Consider the following 23,750-nt stretch of genomic DNA (forward strand, 5'->3'; position numbering starts at 1 on the left):
TGTTTTCCTTTTAGAATCAATTCTCACAGGTTGTCCTGATTTTCAAGAGTTTGCACAACCAGTTTCCATTTGCTTATCTCTCATTCCTGAACATTCACACCCCTGCTTTCTTAATCAGTTTGTTTAAAATCCTTGAATTTGAATTTAATATACTGATGTCTTGTGCTGCTTTTTGATCATCCGGGAAGCACTTCTAATCTTTCAAGGTCCCACTTAAATATTGCCTAAGTGAATATTTCTTCTAGCTGGCAAAAATCAACTATCCCTTTCTTTAGTTTTCATATATCTGTTTTGAAAGAAGTCTGTTTTCATAATGCATTAGAATTTGCTATTTGTATCGATTGTTCCTCTATTTAATTACAAGCACTTGGAGGGCATAGCTCTTGGCAAACTTATATATTTGAGTTCTGCAGAGCTCTTTTCAGTAAGTAATTGATGAATGACACTTAGTATTGTAGTAAAATTTGAAGTTAACTTACGTGCAACTGCTTTAGAATGATAGGTACTTATGTGGACTTGAGATAGACATATAACATTGGGAAATATATTAACTATTTGCACTTACAACCAATTTGCTTATGCTCAGCCTTTTGTAAAATGTATTTTCAATCTTTAAAACTCTCATAAATATTATTATCAGTGTCATTGCTGGAAATAACATTGGTGCTAATTTAAAGTAGACAGATATTAATTACATGCAAAACACAATAAAAGATCTCTTAAGGGTTAATCTTTAACCTAGAAGTTAACAGTTAACCCACATACCATCTGGATCTCGTCTCTGGCTCAAGCTCATGACTCCAGCTTCCTGCTAATGCAGACTCTGGGAGGCAGTGGGGATGGCTCAGCTGAATGCGTCCGTACAACTCGTATAAGAGACTTGAACTGAGTTCCCAAGTATCAGCTCTGACTCTGGCCTTTGTGAACATTTACAAAGTGATGCAGTGAATAAGGACATTTTTCCTATGTCTGTCTTTCTTTCAGGCTCGTTTAATTATTACTAGATGATTTTAAAAGCTCTTTATGCATTTACTGTGAATGCATTTGCCATATTAATATGGAAAGTTTGAAAAAACAGATAAAGTGAAAATATTAACATGCCAATGAACTATGTCTTCAGAAAGAGTCACAGTTTAGATCTCTGAGTAAATATCCACTCAGTTCTTCATCTCCACATATACTCACCGTGCTTGGATTTGTGATATGCTACACTATTTTATAAGCCACTGTTTTCACGGATCCTAGGTATTTTTCTGTTTATAATTTTTTATTTAGACACATGTTAATGTGTGCTGTGATCCTTTTTGCCAGTTCCCTGGTGTTGACCATGTATGTTATGAACATCTTTTTGAGATTGTATACAGTGTTGTGATTTTGATCTATGGTTAGGTTCTGGAACAAAGCCTCTTCTCCCTCTCTTGACCCACTTGAATACCTGCCCCATCAGTGGGATGAGTTCTGTTTCTTATCATCCTGCCACTTTGCTAATGATGTACTCATTAGTGATAGATAGCTATTTCTTTACAGGTCTCATTCCAGCACCGTAAACGCAAATATCCAAGTATTTGTTCCTGCAGATTTTTGCTGCCTCACCAACCCTCTGAATGATACATGTAACTGCAGCCATAAATGCACTTTCCTAGTTCCAACAGTCATTTTCTCTCGCCTGCATTACAATAATATTCTGCTAAGTGGTCCTGTTGCCTTTAGCCTTGCCCTTTCTTCAATCTAATCCCTGCCATAGCCTATACTAAGGCATTTTCATAAATGCAATGCTGATCAGGTCTTTCCACTGTTTAAACTTCTCAGTGACTTCCCATTTCCCTTAAAATAAAGGCGAGATGCCTTAATGTAGCAATCAAGGCCTTTTGTGATCTGACCCAGTGTGCCTCTCCATCCTTCCCCATCGCCACTCCCTCGTCACTGTCTTTGTTGTCTTCACTCTCAATGTCCTTCAGTTCCTGGAATGAGCACTTTTCTCGCTCACCTCAGTGTCTTTGCATATGCTATCTCATCTTCCCGTAATACCATTACTCTCTCTCTTTTTGGAGCCAACACCTTTGTATCCTTTCCATGCAAGATCAAAGGGCAGATTCTCTCAGAATCATTCCTGATATCCCTCCACTGGAACAGCAACCATTTCTATTCATCCCCACAATACCCTGTGTTTTATCTATCATGGTGCTTTTACTGCATTGTCACTGAATGCTTTCTATGTCATTAGTGCCTTCTACTGGACTACAAGTTTCTACACACAAACAAGGGCAATAGGTGTTTTATTTAATTAGATACCTAACCTAGTGCCTGAGTTTCAGTTTCGAGTACTGTGTAAGAATGACTCCACAGATTCCTATTCTTTAGGATCTGACCTCACAGTCTGAGCTTCTCCTAACATGGGCGGGAGGGGCAAGGTTAGTGGTGCTTCTCACTCAGAACTTGGCATCTAAGAAGATGAAAAAAGTTGCAAGGCCAGTTAAGAATCTGACTTTGGAATAAGGTCCCAGTCTTATTTCTACCACATTCTACTCAATTGAAACAGACACAGGCTCCCTTCAAATTTAAGTGTATAGCATTAAGCTCCCTCCCTTAATAGGTTAAATTACAATATCTTATTTCAGGAGAGCATTGAGAATAAGAATTCTTGCTTTAAATACAGAATATCTGCTTTGGCAAGATAAATGGTAGTTAATATCAGTCAGGGTACCTTAATGTGGAATTCTTACATGCCATTTCTTAAGCTCTTATTGTTTGCAATCTTTGTAGTATGAATCTACCAGAGTGCCCAAGTAGGAACAGAATAAATGCTTACAAAATTCATTTATTACATGTATGTTTATGAGTTAGGGGCACAAGCAAGGTAATGTTAATATTTACTAACTTTTATGTTACTGACCATTGTAACTCTGCAATATTAATTAATCATTAAAAGCTGCATTGCTACGGGAATTGCAAATGTATTACTTTAATGAAATTCTAGGTTATTTCATTCTTTTCTGAAACTAATTAAACAAAATGACAGTTCTCTTTTTGGACAGTTATGACAATAACTTAATTAAGCTTTTAAACAATATAGTTTAACATGTAAATTCAAAAAGTATCTTGTTCTAATTAGCTGGTTGCAGTTGATATAAAGCAAAACAAATCTCTTGAGAAGTAAGACTAATTTTCCTGTATGAAATAGAAAAATTATTGATATTAAAACAAACATAGAGCGTAATTGGGAAGAAAAGAAATGAGGAATCAAAGGTGAATTAATATCTTCTGCATTTGCAATACAGGGGATAGTCAATTATATAAAGAATTGAATCTATATCAGTGTTAGAAAAAAAGCTCAGAGGTATAAATATATAACCCCTTTTTGTTTTCTGCCTGGCAAATGCTATGTGGGCACTGTATAAACACCTGTTCTCACAAATTAATGGCAGCATTCCCTTTTTCTCTTGAACATGTTTATGAAAGTATCATTTTTGCAGGCGCCTAGAGTGTTGTGATTCTCAGCCACATACTTGTACATTATTTCAGAAGACGTTGAAACCCCTCAGGGGGAGAATTCTAGAGGGCTGAGGTTCATTTGCAACAAGTCCCACTTGAGTGCGGCATCCTGAAATAGCTTTTGTTTTCAAATAGAATATATTACATATTTCAAACTGTACATGTTTATCACACATTCTCTGGACTTGTCTTATTTACAGATGGTTTGAATACATTTTTGTGCGTTTCCTCAGCATTTGCACAGGGTGGTAGTAGTTAAAAGCCAGCCCTTGTTTAACATGAAGTTATTTTTATTCTACAGAATGTGAATTATCCAAACACAAGAATGTTGGAATCTTTTCATGTGAAATTGCATTCTACAGCCCTTTATTGGTGGCCAAAATAGTCTCTTTTGTGCTAATCAGTCTTAGCATGTCTTTATTAAAAGGAATTTCTTGTGGTATTTTGTATGAGGATGGTAACAAATGCTGTATATTAGCTTTTAGGTATGGTATTTTATAGCATTCCAAATTAAACAATGGCTTTCCTCCTATGAGGGCAACACACTCTACACTGAAGCAATTATCAATTTTAATCTGCTAAATAACTTCAGCTTTGGCACATTTTTAAATATTTTTTCTATTGCCACACACAGATACATTACAAGCCACCCAGAAATGAAAAACAATGCAGCATGTTAGACAACTCTGTATGTGTATATACGTGTACATATACATATAATTGTATATATATGTGTGTGCATGTATTTCTTTGTGGCATATATCTTCAATCATGCGTGTATAGTAATACATATTTATATCTCTGTATATGCATGTATGAATAATATCAGTATTGGAAGGTCATAACTGGAAATAAAATTGATTTTATATTTTGGATTTGATACATATTTGCTTTTGGCAAGGACTTCAATTATTATGAATTTCAATTTCCTTGAGGATAAAATAGTAATTTTAAAAGTAACTCAAGAGGCAGGCATTCAGTGTGGTGGGTAATAAGTCCCTGGTGGGTATGCTCTCATCCCATACTGCAATGTCTGGGTTTAAGTCTCAATTTCATTGTCTATTACAACTTCCTGCGAGTGTGCAAGCTGGGAGGCAACAAGTGATGACTCGAGTAGTTGAGTCCTGCCAGGTACTTAAGCGACGTCTTGTCCTCACTCAGTCCTATCTATTGCAGATATTTGGAGAATGACTCAGTGATTGGGTATCTCTCCGTGTGTTTGTCTCTGTATCCCCAAAACAAAAAGCAACAGAAAAATATTGTGAGAACTAAAGGAGTCAGTTCAATATTTTAATCATTTATTTGTGATGTTCTTCATTTGTATTAAAGAAATGGAATAATCAGAGTGTCTCAGTTCAGTTTGTGAGTTATCGTCCATGAGACAATAAAAACTACGATGTAACACTTCATTTCTTTCTCTGTGGTAGAGATCCTGTATGGCTTTGATGTTATTAAATCCCAAAATTTGGTCTCTGCTTGATTTTACTTTAAGAACTAGTCTTAATGATTGAAAAGTGTAATTGTGCATTCTCAGACATCATGTGCTGAATGCACCTGTCTGTCATGGCAGGGAGACAGGACCATATTCTGCCATTAATCCTCTCTCACCTGCTTCTTCTACTTACGAAAACAGAGAAGAAAACAAAAATCAGGAGACCGAGATGAAGAGCCAGTCTTCTCCTTATTTATCTCTAATAACTGGTGATTCGTCTCTCCTGTCTTATTCTGTGAGTTTCATGGTGTGTTGAGGACTCAGCACTATCTTCCCTCTCTAAGGAGGACTCCAATCGTGGCAGCATCTGTCAGCATGCCCGGTCTTGAGTGCCAGTCCACGTGTTCAAGCAGATTCTAAGACATTCCTAAACTTCCCTTGTCTTTCCTACCTTTCCAACCGGTGGAAACCACCAATGAGGATCCTAACCTCAACTATCTTCATTTCTTTTTTCTCTTTTGAGTTATGTCATGACCATTCCATCTGTTTATCTTCATTTATCACATTACCTTTTCTCACGAATTAATGGGGCTGTTGAGCAAATTACTGATTTAGTCTGCTTTCTGTAGAAGACCTGAAACTGGATGATATATAATTACAGGGGATAATATTGTATCATAATTCTCACATGTGGAAATGGTCAGTTTCTGCTCAGGGCCTCACACTGTGCGGAGAGGCAGTTGGAAGTTCCTACAGCTCTCAACCTTGTGACATTGGGAAATAAGTTCCAATATGAACTTCTGAGGGGCAACTGTTCAAATGATGGTGCTAGCTAATGAGTATTCCAGTCAGCATCACTGTATGTCTTCCTTTTTGACTGACATTCTGCTAATTTAGGGATTACACTCAGTCCCCCAAGTTGAAGTAGTAAGCCTGTTTATGTTTATTTTTTTAAAAGGTTTATTCTTGTTGGAAAGGTAGATTTATAGGGATAAGGATTTTCCATCCACTGTTTTCAATCCCCATGTGACTTTTATGGACAGAGCTGAACAGTCTGAAGCCAGGAGCTGTCTCTGGGTGTCCCACATGGGTACTGCTTTCCCAGGCCACAAGCAGGGAGCTGGATTGGAAGTAGAGCAATCAGGACATGAACTGGTGCCCATATGGGATGCAGGCACTAGTAGGTGAAAGATTAGCCAATTCAGCCATCCAACTGGCCCAAGATTTTTTGTAATGGAAATTTAAAATGTTATCTGAAATGCTTTTTAAAAAGCAAAAAACAGAAGAGATAAGGAAGAGGAATGAGAGGAAGGGGAAAGAAAAGTAATATAATTGTGTTCTTAGAATTTTATCTACAAATCACATTGAATCTGTTAAAATGTAGTTGAATTAAAAAAAATAGTTTTCATAACACAGGTCCTTAAGCTCAGGGATTTTCCCTTCTACCCTCTTCTGCCCCTCCCCCCAACTGTTTTCCCCTATATTGTTACAATAATTTAGTCCATAAACAACAGTCACAAGTCCATCATTCTTCTATTTGTGTCCTGATGTTGTCCTGGTATAAAGTCCAATATTCTAGCATCAAGCTCTATTTAATAGTTTTATTGGGAGTCAACCCTTTCTTCAAAAGTAGAGATGCATACTGCAATGTAGCTCCACTTCGTGGCATACTTGCTATATAATAAAGGCAAAAAGTAATAAAAACTTAAAATATGAAGAGATTTAAACGAATATTTGAAAATATAAAAAATCGTCCTATCCTTGCTGACTAGACAAGTATAATTATCACATATAACATTTACTTTCTGTTGTGATTTTAAGTGAACTAGAGATCATTTGAAAGTATGTTATAAGTTATATGGACTCTCCTTCCATGTCCTATAAAAATTGGATTTTCCTTACAGTTGTCTGTGTTAGGGGTTCCTGTACTCAGTCCCCATGGGTGTATGAGAGATGACTGTATTCTTTTATGAGTCCTCTAAGAACAACTTCTTCCCACAAAAATTGTTATCCTCTGAATGCCAACTGCTCTCTTCCTTCTCAGTCATCCAGTGTAGACTACGGTGTTGATGGACAGGCTTGTTTTACGTGCTGTTGTTCATCAAGACTGTGTAAACATGGTTGAGAACAGCTTTGGTAACTCTGTGAGCTTGCATTATGGGATACTGTTTCATTTCATCTCATCTTTTGTTCTCAAGTAAAACTAGGACCTCTGAAAAATACTGTAAGTCTTTTCTCAAGTAAGTAAATGGCAGCAGCACTTAGAGCAATAGAGTTTAAGCAAGCTAGTATGATGAAGTGGCTAAATCAGTAAATCCCAGGCATACCCTTTGTAAATGGAGTAAAATCAAACAAAGTTGTGTAATATGCTGAATACGTAGCTTTTTTAATCCTCTTAAATTCTTTTCCTTATAGTGGTGGTGAGTAACTATTTCAGGACTGCTGTCCTGAATGTTTGAAACACTCTGCCAAATACATAGATGTGTATTCTCCAAATACCTCCTCCTTGTTAACTGAAAATAATCCAAGTGATAAGACATGAGAATACTTACAAGGTGGCTAACATATTTCATATCACAGGAAAAAACAAATTTTGACATATACCGATTCCAGGGCTTTTTGTTTGGTTTGCTTTGGTTTTCGTAAGCAAGTTAGCACAAGTAAAGCGAAGCTCAACTGAGTACATTTCTGAGTTTCCTGTCCATTTACGTCATAAATAATGAATTGAGGCATTTTGATTTTTGGTCCTCAGCAGACGACAGCCTGTGAGTCCGCCTCCTCCACCACGGCCGATTTCCCCACCACACACCTATGGCTACATTTCTGGACCCCTCGTGTCAGATATGGATACGGATGCGCCAGAAGAGGAAGAGGATGAAGCCGACATGGAAGTAGCCAAGATGCAAACCAGAAGGCTTCTGTTACGTGGTCTGGAGCAGACGCCTGCCTCCAGTGTTGGGGACCTGGAGAGCTCTGTTACCGGCTCCATGATCAATGGCTGGGGCTCAGCCTCTGAGGAGGACAACATTTCCAGTGGGCGTTCCAGCGTGAGCTCATCCGACGGCTCCTTTTTCACGGATGCTGATTTTGCCCAGGCAGTCGCAGCAGCGGCAGAGTACGCAGGTCTGAAAGTGGCACGACGTCAAATGCAGGATGCGACTGGTAAGCCATGCAGCTTTCACCAAGCTAGAAAAGACAGTTCTGTGTGTATGCCTATTGCTGATGACCTATTATCTTGTGTCCAGTATTAAAGGCGACTCTAATTACTGTCTTGGTTGCCTAAGGAAACCAAAGTACATGGATATGACTGAGTTGAATTATGCCTCTTGTTTTGACAAGATGTTAAAATTAACTAATGTATTTGAAATTAACTAATGTATTTAAACTGTGTAATATTAATGATAGTAAGCTACCTGGGAAATTCTTATTTTTAAGGCATTCATTTACCAGTATTTATATATATACATATTCAAATATATATATATGCATTTTTACACAGATTGATGAAATTCATTCAAGATGTACAGACATTAAATTAATAGAAGTTCATGATATTGTTTTAATGTAGTCACTCAAATAATTGTACTCTGATAATATATTTAATTACAAATTCAATATATTTACTTTGAAATATTTCAGGAAAAATAGTAAATATTTGGATGTCATATTCAAACATTGAAAATTGCCATTGTTAGTTACTCTCTTCATGCCTTCCTAATTTGAATGTTAATTCAATTAAAATAATAGAAAGATGTTTGTAGTATGTGTATATTTTCAAGCATGAATGTTTCACATTTTTAGTCTAATACTTAGAAAGCAGATGATCTACATCCTAGTATTTTTTGTTTTTATTTTATTGCCAATAGCAATTTTAATAGCTATATAACTATTCTTGTGTTTAAATAATTTTTAATTTGTCTCCTTCTCCTTCCAACCCTGTTTACTAAGCAAAAGAAAAAAATTAAATTTAAAGCATTTGTTACTAATTTTCACATGCATTTCATATGGAAAGATAGGGAGTATGGATACATATGCAACCCACTTGTTCATATACATATTGTGAGCAGGTGTATTTCTTGTAGCCAAGAAAATATAAACAATAGAGTAAAATATTGTTGACAGTAAAGAAATATACCTCAAAGAAAGAAGTAAACCAATACATTTTTAGTTTAATCTTGTTATACAGTGCTAGTTTTTTTCCCAGATATCAGGATTGGTCATTTTTTTACAGTGTAAAATATATTCAGATGGACAGGCATTTTGCCCAGTGATTAAAGAGACCAGTTGGGACACCTGCATTCCAAACTGGAATGTGTTGGTTCCAGTCCTGACTCCACTCTGAAGTCCTAGTTCTCTGCTGGTTTCAATTTTCTGCTGATACATGTCCATGAGGCAGCAGTATTTTCCATGGAGTAGACCCAGATTAGGTTCTGGATGCCAGTTTTGGTACGACCGCATCCAGATTGTTGTGGGCATCTTGGAATTGAAGTAGCAAATGAGAGCTCTCTTTCTAGCTCTCCCTCTGCCTTTTTAGAAAAAGTCATTGGGACAGGGAGAGGATGCAGATATATCTAGATAAAATATAACTCATAAACCAACTCTACTATTTATCAAGAATGTGTTTCAGGTAAAGCGAACTATAGTCTCTCAACTTATTCGTGCAGAGTATATTATTTAATTTTAGCCAGGTATATATTTTATGAAATCCAACCCAAATGTCTTTTTCCCCAGTAGTTACTAAATGAAATAAAATAAGCAAACCAAACTACCTTTCTTAATGAATAAAGGACATGTGGCTTTATATGTAGCATTTGTTTCTTATTTTTTCACCCTCTGTGAAAAAAATAAAGAAATAAATGGAACCAAACATCTCAAACTATTGCATTTGGATTACGTTTAAGGGTATGTTTCAGTTCATTAAGCCAGCGAAATGTAAAATAATGTTGAAAATTCTTCTATAAATGGACTTATGCCTTAGGGCCTATGAACAGTAGATGGCTTCACATAATATAATGAAAAATGCTTTACATCTCAGCCCTAATTCTCTGTTTTCATGGATATGCAACTTTAATTGTAATAATCTGCATCACAGCTAAGGAGAGTTTGGTTTAATGTTTTATTATGTTGTCATTTCGTGGCTCTTCTGGTTTTCCCCTTGCCTCATAATCCTAATGAACTAAACATGCCTTGGTCTCTGCCTGTTACAGCTCCCTTTTCAGGAAATGATGTTACAGTCATGTGACTTGAAGTTAATATAAATGAATAATCCAATCACATTGCTTCTCACTTGGCTGCATTAATGTCTGTTACTTAATATGCTTCACTTAGTATCTTTAACTGCATTGATTTCATTATTTGTGACGTCTATTCATGGATAAAAGACACATCATTTTTATTTAATTTGAAGTTCCTGGTAGTATGGTAGGAGGATCTGGATTTGTGTCTGAATTTGTCAGAACCACAAACAGTAATGGTCAAGCTTTGGTTCAACCTCTGCATTGCCATTAGGGAGTCAGTATGTTGATTGCACCTGCTTTAAGATAGCATCTATTTGAGATGCCAGGGAACTTCATAGTGCTGCAGTGTAGATAGCATGGCTAAATGTGCACCTGCATCTGGGAATAATGCTCTTTAAACACAAATAACCTGAAGCTACATTCCACCACTGCCCAAAACAAAAGTTTTAGAAAAGTTGCCCAAGAATTCAACCCCTGAATAAATCTTAAGATAGAAAAGTAGGGTAGTTAACTTTCAGGGATCCAGATAGATAGGTAATGTAGACCAATTTATGATTATTGGGAGAAAAAAATAAGATATTAGAAGCTTGCGGTTTTTTTGAATGCCATAACAATGGTATTAAATTAAGGCAGGAATATGATTCGGGCTTTTTTTTTTCTACAAGATCTTGGCACTTGCAATTGAGAAAGCAGTAGACATTATACTATGCAAAGAGCAGATTCATATTTTATTTCAAGAATAACATTTTAGGTGAAGCAAAAATATTTGGAGTGTTTCCCTGTAATCATAAGTAAAATTAATTTTAAAAGGTGAACAAATTATACAATCTGAAGAGAAATCAGAGGATAGTATAATTAATTTTAAAAGAACAGACGTGTGATTTACTGTGGTTAAAAAAAACATAAACCTTAAAATGCTCTTTTTGGTATTTGGCAGGTAAATTAGCATGTTCACAAAAAGCCTATTCCTTGCTGGAATTTACTTAAGGTTTTATTTTCCTTAAAGATGCTGTTAGCTTTAAGATTGAATTTTGTTGTCCCCATGGTAGTTAAAGATTCATTGCTGAATTTGGCTCTGTCTTTCTTGCCTCAGGGCGCCGACATTTCCCTGCCTCTCAGTGCCCTCGGCCTACAAGCCCGGTGTCCACTGACAGCAACATGAGTGCTGCTGTAATGCCGAAAGCCAGACCCGCCAAGAAACAAAAACACCAGCCAGGACATCTGCGCAGAGAAGCCTACACAGATGGTAAATCCATTGAAACACATGAAAGCATCTATGAATCTCGCCCGCTTACACCGCCTCTCTAGAAAATGCAATCACGGACGTTAGAAATTACATTAAAAATTCATTATCAGTGTCACATTACCTACACATCTTGTCAAACATCTTGATTGCTGTTTATTAGTGAACCCTGTATACCATTGTTGTTGTTGCAAGGATACTCTATAATTTTTAGCAAAAGACATGGCTCTAGTTAAAGAAATGGCATAGGATTAAACTTCATCAGTATATCTTCCAAAATATCATCCGCTTTTTTTTTAAATTTCACCTGCAAACAGAAGGCAATAGACTTGTTTGAACATTCGTTGTAACCATGGTGGTGTCACTTGGCATCCTCAAAGGCAAATCGAATCATCTTCCTTCATGTGTTCACATACAATCCCGGCGCTCATGAAGGAGGTAACCCTCGTATTCAAGGAGCAAAGTAGGGCAGTGCACACATTGTGATGTTGTCTAGACAAAGCCTTTAATGAGAGTGCCTCAGGTGGCCCAGCATTTATTAAACTGCCACCTTCTCGTTTTATAAAACAATTCCACAGGCTCTGTTGGAAAATCATGTAAGATAAATTCTCTCAGACTCACCCATCTTGTCAAGTTTTCTAAATTTGCTAACAGGGTGGAGAACAAGAGTGTGGCAGGCACGGCTTCCCCACCTCCTGGCCCGGCGTGTCCACAATCTGATTAGGTCTTTCATTACCAGTCAGCAATTTTTCAAAAAGGGCATCGTTTGCCATTATCATATGAAAGCCTAATATTATAGATCCTTATCCGAGGTTGCAAGGAGGGTTTTCTGAGGTACTTCTCCCTGTGATTTCTGCCACTTGACAGAAAAATTTAATACAAAGCTCACAGCATGATGAGCACAAGTAATTTTGCAATGAGTGGCTGTCCATGCTGCTATCTGTACTTTATTCTGAGTATTTTTCTTTCATGAGCATCTATCTGATATTAGACCACATTAAATACTGGCATGACACAGGGCACCTGGGCCTCCTGGCTTCTGCCCAGGACTCTTTTGTCAATGAAACTGACTTGTTAGAATGTTATCTGATTTTGAAGGGTTATTACAGTGGTTTTGTGCAGGTTTGCGTCTGGGAAGGGACAAATATTAAGTGTAAATCCTCAAACTCCACTAACAATTGTGCTTGCATGGATCCCTGTAATGGCATGTTTCAAGTTTTACTGCTGTTTTATCAATTTTTATGATCTTGAAGAGAGTGTGCCTTGCTGGAAAGCTGGCAGAACATCAAGCCTAGAACTAAGCACTACTAGCTTGACTGAGTAAGAGAAGAATCTGGCCGTAGCTTTGTGTAGATCTTTCTGTCTCTTATTTATGTTTGTTTACAGGGGAGTCTGAGATTGCACAGTGCTTTGAAAGAATGCTTGAAATAAACATGCAATTTAAAGAATATAGCAACATAGCTATAAATGATGTCATCTTTGATAATTGAAATCTATGTGTATTGTCCTGCATTCTGCAATATTTATTTAACTGAGTTCAATAACTGAATATAAATCAAACTATACCCCAAATAATAACTACAAATTGAATAATGAAGCAATTAAGTTTTGCTGATAACCTCAGAAAAACCACAGAAATACAGTGAAATATTTGTAAAACCTAAAACTTCACCAGAAATATTTGTATTCTTAGTTATTCATTCCACAAATGATCATACAAAGTTATCACAATGCGTAATGCAGTATAAAAACCAGTAATTATTTTCTCTAAGCCAGAAAAATAAACTAGAGAATTCTGGATCCTTACTGTTAAGTAAAAGAAATGAAAACATTGAAAATTATGTGGTGTTTTCTTTTTTTAAGATTTTATTTACTTTCATTAGAAAGTCATATATACAGAGAGGAGGAGAGAGATCTTCCATCCAGTGATTCATTCCCTAAGTGGCTACGGGATTCTTCCCGGTCTCCCACATACCGGTGCAGGGTCCCAAGGCTTTGGCCCATCCTCAACTGCTTTCCTAGGCCACAAGCAGAGAGCAGATGAAGTGGGACCACTGGGATTAGAACCAGCACCCATATGGGATCCTGGCGCATGCAAGGCGAGGACTTTAGCCTCTTGGCTACCACACAGGGCCCATGTGTTATTTTTTAAATATGCCAGGATCCACATTCATTATTTAAAATCATGTAAAGTTAGATCCTTCTTTTAAAAATATACTTATTTACATGATTGTGCAATGAGTTACAGAAAGAGAGTAATAAAGAAAAAGAAAAGGTTCTCCATCCATTGGTTCACTGCCTAAGTAGCCGCAGTGGCTACAATGGCTGGGGCTGGGTCAGGACCAAGACAGGAACCAAGAACTTTTTCCAGATCTATCAAGTAATTGGCGGTGTAGAACCCCCCAAATTTGAGCCACCTTCTGCTTCTTATCAAGATGCATTAAAAGGAAACTGGATCAGGTCCCCAACCAGAACCCATATGGGATGCTTGCAAACAGGTGGTGGCTTTTCATGCTACACCACAACCGTGTCCCCATTGCAGATCCTTTTTGAAAAATGTAAATTGACGTAGTCTTTACAACAGTGGTCATAAAATGAAGATGAGTCATTCATTGCTCAGAGTATTGTTCAGATTTCTACAATGAATGAAAAAATATCCACACACCATGTCATGAAGAACCTGAATGGCAGACAATTTTTATACAGTTTGGTAAAAGAGGAGAGACCAGAGTCTGGTGCAGTGGTCTAGCAGCTAAAGTCTTCACCTTGCATGCTCTGGAATCCCACATGGGCTCCAGTTCTAAACCTGGCAGCCCTGCTTCCCATCCACTCCCTGCTTGTGGCCTGGGAAAGCAGTTGAGGATGGGTCAAAGCCTTGGGACTCTGCACCTGCATGTGGGAGACCCAGTAGAACCTCCTGGTTCCTGGCTTCAGATCGGCACAGCTCCGACCATGGCAGTCACCTGGGGAGTGAATCATCAGATAGAAGATCTTACTCTCTGTCCTTCCTCTTTTCTGTATATCTGACTTTGCAATAAAAAAATAAACATAAAATCTTGAAAAAAAAAAGGAGAGATTGGGAGGTAGATTTTAAAGAGCTAACAACTGTTAAAAGTATGACTTATGCATAGTATTAGGAAATGGAAGACTCACATGTATTATTTTTTTATTTCTGCTTTTTTATGGCAGAGTTTCTGTTAAACTATATAAAGAATGGTAGCCAGCACTTACCTTAACAATTGAGACACATGCATCCCCATATTAGAGTGTCGGGTTTGATTCCTGACTAGTACTGTGAATTCTAGCTTCCTGCTGATTTAGACCTGGGGAAGCAGCAGGTTGTAACTCAAGTACATTTGAGACCTGGGTAGTGATCCTAGCTTTCAGATTCAGTCTTGGTCTACCTCCAGCTGTTGCGGGCCTTTGGGAATGAACCACTGATTAGGAGTTTCATTCTCTCTCTCTCTCTCTCTCTCTCTCTCTCTCTCTCTGCCTTCAAGTAAACTAGAAACATTTAAAAATCTGGTCAAAAGTGACCCATGTCTGAACTGAGAAAAAGTCATTTCTCCTGATCCTTCTCAGTGATCCCTGTGTAATTCACTACGATTGTCGTTAACAAAATACCCACGAGTTTTGAGGGCTTAGACCCCTCACCGTCATGCAGATTAGAAATCTGAGGTCAACCAGTTAGCAAGGTTTCCTTCTGCTCCCTCTGTCATTGCTTGGTCTTTCCTAAGTGTGCCTGTGTCCACATCTCTGCTATAAGGCCAGCAGTCATGTTGTTAGAGTCCTCCCTCATGGCCTCATTGCGGCTCCAATGGCACTTTAAACACTAAATGTGGTCATAGTCTGACCTATTGGAGTTTAGAACTTCCCCATAGGGATGTGACAGTCCATCACAAAACACCAGTTGCTCATGTATACAGTACAGTCATCCTTGGCTGTGCAGATAAAGGCTTCACAAGCACAGGCGAGTACTGCATGCCATAGTCACACAGAATGCTCTCATTAGTTATTTATTTCGTGTTTGCTGCTTACAAGTTTATCTAGATGAAGGATAGCATTAAAATATATGAATATTTATCAGTGGGACTCTTACTGAGTTAAAGTGTAAGTGCATTTCTAGGACCTTCTAATAGATTCTTTCCACCCCCTCTTTTCAGCTTTTCTAGTGCATTTACATACTTGATTTAAAAACCAAATCCATGTTATTCCTCCAGCCCTACTTGTCATAAATTAGAAATTCACCACCCTCTTTTGAGTGATGGTATTTTGATTTATCATTAATTACAAGGTGTTGGGACTTTAAGCAGTTAAATGCATCGGAAGCCATATCCCTTGCAAGTTAATGCTGTGCTGAGGGAATTGATTGCATGTGCATATTCCTGTGTTACTGCATGTGCATTCTGCTGTTATTTGGAAAGTCGTGTAGACAGAATGGGTGTGAACTTGAGAGTCTTTAAATAGCTCTTGAAATGCATGTTATAAAATCTTACGGATGATTCCCAAATTTTTGTACCTAAATAAACATCTTTTAATTCCATTTCCATGATCTTTTTGGAATACTCTCATAAGGAAAGAACATGTAAATATACATTCATAGAATTCTTCTGCCCCATTTATTAAATTAAATTCGAAATACTCATGGCATGAATTTGGTTTAAGCAATTTTGTCATATTTTGAAACATATAATTCTTGTGATTCCCTATTTGAACTAATAACCCTCTTGTAAGTCCTACAAAATAATTGATTTGCCAATCAAACTAGCCAGCATTTCCTTCTAATTTTTAACTAGATTTAGTGACAATTATATACAGAAACACAGTTCTTAGAATCTTCTTCGGAGTTCTCTTCCCCTTTTGTCCTGTGTTATAGATAGTACCTATGTGGAACATATGCTTATAAACATTTACTAAAGAGCCTTGTATTATCAGCAGTTTATATGATCTTAGGGCGGTTACAGTCACCAATTTTGGTAGCTGGTAAACCCAGACAGGCTGTGCCGTGATGATAAAGGCAATGATTACCTTCCTGAGAACAAGTGTTTGCTATCTGTTTAGGTTTACAGCAAACAGACAATGCAGAAGTGAATCAACAGTCATTCATTTCATCTGGTTCTGCATTCATTTTGCCTTCCCTCCTCCTGACACTGCACTTCCAGCCTCAGTTTGAACTTAGTTCAGCTTTGGGTCTCTTAGTGTACCTTACTCTTAAAAGTGTGTGTTCTGACTCTTTGTTCTTAATAAAGAAGTCGCAGATGTAGGAAGACTCTCATCATAGTATTTATTTAGAAGTATTCTTTTTGAACATTCTTTTCAACAGTGTACAAAAGAGAAAAACCATGCAGTAGTGACAATGCAATGCATGTTGCAAGACAAAATTTTTAGTTTTGTAGACTTGGTAAAATTAGTGCTGTTGGCTATACTTTGGCCACTGTTTTGACTAGAGTGTAGAAGTTCTTTATAGGTGGCTTACATGTATTTCATAGCTATTGATGCCAGCCCTGGTCCAGCTGTAATTGTCACAGGCATTTGGGAATGACCATATCAGAATATGAGATCTTTAGCGTGCTCTCTCTCTCTCTCTTTCTTTCTCTCTGTTTCTCTCTCTTTCTCTTTCTCTCTCTTGGCCTCTCAAAAGGGGTCTATGCTGTGATGTAGTAGGTTAAACTGCTGGGTGCAGCACCAGCATCCCTTTAGATGCTTGTTCAAGTCCCAGCTGCTTCAAATCCAGTCCAGCTCCTGACAAATCTTGTGGAAAGGCAACAGAAGATGTCCCTGGTGCATGAACCTCTGCACACAGGAGGGAGAGCTGGAAGAAGCTCCTGGCTCTAGCCTTCAGTTCAGTCCAGTTCTGGCCACTGCCGCCATTTAGGGAATCAATCAGTGGGTGGAAAGCTGCTCTGTCTCTCCTTCTCTCTGTGACTCTGAGTTATAAGCAAAAATAAATAAATCATTTAAATGAAAAACAAATTTTTAAGATAGAAACAATACTCTACAGTAACCCATTCAAACTGATCATCTCTGTATAATCAGTAATGAAGATTTGAAATTGATGTGGAAGCTACGAGAATATGCACTTTCAACTAAAAGCCCTTTTTTACTTTTGAAATTTAACCACATGAATGTGTATTTATTTTTAAATTAAAAACAAATATTATGATACTAAGAATTAACAGGTGTTATATAAATGCATTTTAATTGAATTATCCTATCACATTTTTCTCATAATGCAATAAATTTATAACTTCTAAAAACATGACAAAAAACATAGCTATACTGATAATTCCAAAATTTCTCTAAGTATTTTTTTTCTTTCTTGAAATTCTGATTTTATATATTTTCATGCTCCAATGGCTCTACCTCATCAACTTTCTAATACTGAATACACAGCCTGTGATTGCAAGCGGCTCATCCTCAGTGCCTCAGTCCATTATTCCGGGGGCATTTCTCTCATCCCCTGCGGCAAAAATACTAAAAATCACATTACATTCTGTCATTTCCCCACTGTGAAATTTACTTTGGATCATTGGACAATCTTGATTTTTTTCATGTTGGCAGTTTCCTTATAAAGACTTATTTGTTTTTTGTTTCGATTTGCTTTGTTTCATTTTTACTTGAAAGAGTTACAGAGAAAAAAAGAGAGAGATGCTCCATTCACTGGTTCGCTCTCCAGATGGCCACAATGGCCAGAACCGAGTTAGTCCAAATCCGGGAGCCAGGAGTTTCTTATGGGCCGCCCTATATGGTGTAGGAGTATAAAGACTTGTTCTGTCCTCTGCTCCTTTCCCAGATCATTAGCAGGGAGCTGGATGAAAAGTGGAGCATCCAGAACTCAAACTAGTGCCCATATGGGATCCCAACATTGCAGGGTAAAGATTAGCCTCCTATGCCATTGTGGCAGAACATGATTTTTCTCTTGATCTTTCCAAAATATATTTTTTCTATCCTGAATAACCACCAACACTGCTGGGTCCACCACCTTTGCTATTGTAGTAACTGTCATTCTTCGTGGATTGATATCTTTCCTTTTAATACAGGGCTGGTGAATCTTTTTCTACCAAGAGCCACTTAAGTATGTTTTTAATGATACATTTTTTTTTTAAATTTGAAAAGCAGAGTCACAGAAGGAAAGAGCGAGCATAAGTATGACCCTCTTTCTGGGGCTTCACCTCCCAAATGGTAGCAACGGCTGGGCTAGGTGAGGCTGAAATTCCTGCTGTGTCTCCCTGAAGAGTACTGGAGCCTAAGGACTTTAACCATCCTCTGCTGCCTCCCAGGCATATGAGCAGAGACATGGATTGGAAGTAGAGCGGCTGCGAACTCATACCAGGGCTCATATGAGATTTAAGCATCGCAGGTGGCAGTTTAAGCTGCTAAGCCACACTGCTAGCCCTCGTTTGAATATTTTAACACCGTTTAGAGACAATACAAAATTTATTAATTTAAAAACTAGCCTGCTGATATATAGTATATCATACTTAATATATAACTATATGCACACACAGGGTGTTTGTTAGTAAATACGCTGAATGACATACCTTATCAGTGTGATATAGATTGCAAAGATTCAGTTGAGGGCCCAGCACAATAGCGTAGTGATTAAGGTCCTCGCCTTGAATGCGCCGGGATCCCATATGGGCACTGGTTCTAATCCTGGTGGCCCTGCTTCCCATCCAGCTCCCTGCTTGTGGCCTGGGAAAGCAGTCGAGGACAGCCAAAAGCCTTGAGACTCTGCACCCATGTGGGAGACCCGGAAGAAGCTCCTGGCTTCGGATTGGTTCAGTTCCGGCCATTGAGACTGCTTGGAGAGTGAACCATTGGACGGAAGATCTTCCTCTCTGTCTCTCCTCCTCTCTGTATATCTGCCTTTCCAATAAAAATAAATAAATCTTTTAAAAATTCAGTTGAATAAAGTAGCATTAAAAGAAAACCACTAAAATAGGAAATTAGCAATATAATGACCTTAGCCCTGATTCTAGCCACATCTAGTTTTGAGATTGGAAAATAACTGAAGGCTGATGTGGAACTGTCTCATCTAAAAACCAGAAAATGAACAGCTAGGATTAGAGATGGCAAACAGATCCTGATTCAAATCAAATCTCAATCAACTTAAGTGGTTCTTGAAGGACTAAGGACAAGCATCTGGAATCAGGAATATCACGTGAAATCAGGAAGCTCTTTCACCATTTCAAGAGGGGAAGTTACAATACAAATGGCCAATATTAGCCATCCCAGAAATAGAAAATTGCCTACTCCAACTATGCTAATCAGTAGTCCTGGGCTGGATATCAAGAATGTGTTAAAATTGTTGGTCCTATTTTTGGGTAGCCTGAAATTGTTTTGTTCACTTAAGGTATAGTGTGTCACAAATGAGTGTGGCTGCAGTGATAATTACAACATTCAGTGATTTTTCAGCCATCAGAATTTTACAGCATCTAAACTACTTCTTTTTAGATCTTCCACCTCCTCCAGTGCCACCACCTGCTATAAAATCACCCACTGTCCAATCCAAGGCCCAGCTGGAGGTACGACCTGTAATGGTGCCAAAACTCCCTTCTATAGAAGCAAGAACTGACAGATCATCAGATAGAAAAGGAAGCAATTACAAAGGGAGAGAAGTATTGGATGGAAGACAAGTTGCTGACATGCGAACCAATCCAGGGGATCCCAGAGAAGCACAGGAGCAGCCGAATGATGGGAAAGGACGGGGCAACAAGGGAGCAAAACGAGACCTTCCACCAGCAAAGACTCATCTCATCCAAGGTACTGATAGAGTCGAGCAACAACTCAGTATGAATTGAGTCTGTGTTCACCAGATACAAATTTATGTACAAGAAAGTTATAGTAAAGCAGTGGTTGCTTTCCATTGGGTTCAAAGGCAAGTATAAACAAACAAACAAACAAACCTCAGTTTACTCCAGAATGAGGTATTATGAAAGGATTTCCAGAATGATGACTATTCAGCTGACTTTTAAAGGAAAGCAAGGTTTCAAAAAGTGATGCAGGAAAAGAGTTCTCAAGTAAAGGAAACATGTTTTAAAAAATATATGAGAGTTAAAAATTAGTATTTGGAGAACATCGGTTTCCAATTCAACTGATACACAGCAGCATGCCTGTGCCCAGGAGCAATTGGTAAATAGTAAACAAGGAAGGTGGAGTCCAGCTGAAAATCCTAGGGATACAATTCTGAGTGTTGCCCTAATGATATAGATACTGATGAGCCAGTGAAGAATTCTAAATGAGAGATGACACAGTCAGATTAGCGCTTTCTTTTAGAAAATAATTGGCCATGAAGAAGAGACTGGAATTTGGTAGATGAGGTAGATGACAGCATAAAAACATTGTAAAAGTAATCTAAATATAAATTGTGAGAGCAGTGAATTCAAGTATTATTAATAATAAAGAGAATGGCACATACAGGCATTTCAGGATGGATTCAGTAGGACTGGATGACAAATTGGGTGTAGAAAGGTATAGTGAAATAACAGAATAAGAATCAGAGAAGATGTTCAAATGTTGATTAGGTAGTTGCACCTGGATAGTGGAGAGTAACTGCACTGCACTGTAGCAAAAGCAGAAGAATGGGGATATTCCATGGGCAAAATTGTTTCAGTGTTGAATAGATTAAGGCGCTGACCAGACCATGAGTGTCAAGAAAACCTGTATGAATTTAGAGAACTAGATTATAAAGATTGGGAGAAAGCTTGAGAAGTGAGCTAGATCCTTTAATACAGAGATCCTAATTGTATGAATTAGGGAACTGGTAAGTATTTAACAAGCAGCTCTCTGGAAGGGTTAAGAAAATCCTAAGTGGAAGTTACCTGTTTCCTTCTTTTGTATAAATACTCCCCAAGTAGCTAATGTCAAGTTATTAATTGGAAGCCAATGAATGTGGAGGTAACAAGAGATGAATGTAATGGGATATTTTTATTTATTTAAGATGCATTTATTTGAAAGATAGTGAGAGTGATCTTCCAACCTCTAGTTCACTGTACAATGGGCTCTTAGAGATGCTGAACCTGCCCCAGCACACCTCTCGTAAGTGATTATTAGTTATTAGGCAGAAAACCATCATTATTCAAAGGAGGGATGGGTGCTATGGTATAGTGGGTTAAGTTATTGCTTGTAGAGCCTAAAGAGATGCTGGCCATGCAGCACATTCCATCCAACATTGTGCTAAAACACCTGGGAGGCAGCAGGTAATGGTTCAAGCAGTTGAGTTCCTGCCACTCGTGTGGGAGACTCCGAGTTTCTGGCTCCTGATTTCAGCATGACCTAGCCTAGGCCTGTGGAGAGTACATTATTGGATGCAAAATCTCTCCCTCCTGCCCCTGTCCCTCCCCATTATGCCCCCTTCCTCCTTAACTACTCAAATTTCTTTGTGTATCTCTCTTTCTTTATAATTCTGCCTTTCAGAAATATATATTTAACAAAGAACATCCAAGCTATCCAAAATAGTGTCACAGAAAGAAGGGAAGAGAACAGTTTAAAATAAGAAAGAATGCAAAATGCCAAGGGAGTGAAAGTTGGGTATGAACTCAAGGGAGAAGAGACTTTGCATTATGTTGGTTGTGGGTTCAGCTCTTTTGAGTTGTTCTTAATACAGTAGTCTGAATGCAGGTATGATGTAAGGGGTTATAAAATAAATGGAGGTTTTAGAAGGGAGATGATGGTCATAAACTCTTTCGAGTCAGAGAAGTTGACACAGGGCCTCTCAGGAGTGCCAGATGAGTGGTAATTAAGACAATAATTTTCAACATTGTGTGACCGTAGCTTTTGATGGTATTACCACAGCATAAAGGTTGCGTACATATTAGCTTATTTTTTCAATGAAATAAAAGTTGATCTGACTGAACTATTGGCTCATAGTGACTATACTCCTGATATTGATTCATAAATAGAATACCATAGTTTACATTATGAGTTTCTGTCTAGCCAGAAATTACAGAGCAATGTCCTGCTCATAGGCAGTCTACCTCCAAAATAGGTGGGAATTCAGAGGAGAATTATAGCAACTTACAAATATCTTGGCATAGAATAAAATATAGGTGAAATTTCTGTTAGACCAGTTTTAGATTTAATAAGGTGTCTTGTGTTTTAAAAAATATTTGTGAATAAAAACCAAGTAATCCTACTCTCTGGAAGGCACTGATATGTGCTGATTCATATTGTATGTCCATGTTCCCAAACTCTTATTTAAACCATAACCTTTTGTGTGCCATTAAATGATCATTTCCATATATTGTTGTAGTTTTCATTCTCATGCTTCAGTTCTCATTATTTATAATGTAGAAGGCACACTAATTTGCATGTGAAATGAATGGTTACTTTTAATTAACAAAAGTGGTCTTCTAGACTCTGATCTTTTTGCTGACATTTGCTTCAGTTCAATTTATTTCTACATATATCAAACACCTATTGTGTTTTCAAGCATTTTAATAAGTCCTGAGATTTATGTGTACGCATGAGACCCGACCCCAAGAGGGGATGGGGGAGAGGGGAGGGGACAGGAAGGGTGGGAAGAAAATGGAGATGGGAGAGTAAGTTCAAAAATACTTGCAATTAAATATCCAAGGCATCAGAATGCTGGGTAGTCCAGAAGAGAGACATTCAGCCCAAAGTTCTGTGAGATGCAATGTTAATAAAAATGTCCTGAATTTCTTGATTATTGCTGGTTGAAATGACACGTAAATTGCGTGTTTAAGAATGGGTAAAATTTTGCTCAGGCAGAGAAAGTGGATTGTTGAGATGAAGAATTGGTGATGAAAAGTTATGGGTCTTATTTGGAGACTGTAATATAACTAACATTACAAAACAATAGGGTAGTTAAAGGTGAAGCTGTTGAAATAAATGTAGATTTAAGTCATAAAATAACCTGTAGATCATCCAAGAGGGCAGTATCTGAGTCTGACAATTTAGATAAGAATAGCTTAAGAGCAAAAGACATGGTTGCAATACCCAGACAAGAGATGTGAGATTATACACCATGTTACAGAAGCAAATGAGTGACCTAGAAACCCTCCGCAAAATGTTTTGGCTCAAAATCATCCTTACTGTCATATATGAGGAGGCTTTGAAAAATTCATCAAAATCAGGATTAAAAATTTGGTGAATTTTTTTAAGATTTATTTATTTATTTTTATTGGAAAGGCAGATATACAGAGAGGAGGAGAGACAGAGAGGAAGATCTTCCATCCGATGATTCACTCCCCAAGTGAGCGCAATGGCCAATGCTATGCCCAGCCGAAGCCAGGATCCAGGAACCTCTTCTGGGTATCCCACGCGGGTGCAGGGTCCCAAGGTTTTGGGCCATCCTCGACTGCTTTCCCAGGCCACAAGCAGA

The 23,750-nt window shown here is 37.9% G+C and overlaps 1 protein-coding gene across 3 annotated transcripts in view; it reads left to right on the forward strand.

Moving 5' to 3' along the window:
* The window catches only part of ROBO1 (roundabout guidance receptor 1), a 1,020,189-nt gene that overhangs the window by 991,924 nt on the left and 4,515 nt on the right, over positions 1-23,750 (forward strand). For all 3 annotated transcript variants that reach the window (XM_040980627.1, XM_040980628.1, XM_040980629.1), the window contains 3 exons: positions 7,680-8,086; positions 11,255-11,407; positions 19,862-20,170. In XM_040980627.1, coding sequence (XP_040836561.1) covers positions 7,680-8,086; positions 11,255-11,407; positions 19,862-20,170 — 869 coding nt within the window. The remainder of the gene's footprint in view (positions 1-7,679; positions 8,087-11,254; positions 11,408-19,861; positions 20,171-23,750) is intronic.

Source organism: Ochotona curzoniae, unplaced genomic scaffold (assembly GCF_017591425.1).
Source record: "Ochotona curzoniae isolate NIBS_2020 unplaced genomic scaffold, NIBS_Ocur_1.0 contig_3498, whole genome shotgun sequence".
Classification (NCBI taxonomy): domain Eukaryota; kingdom Metazoa; phylum Chordata; class Mammalia; order Lagomorpha; family Ochotonidae; genus Ochotona; species Ochotona curzoniae.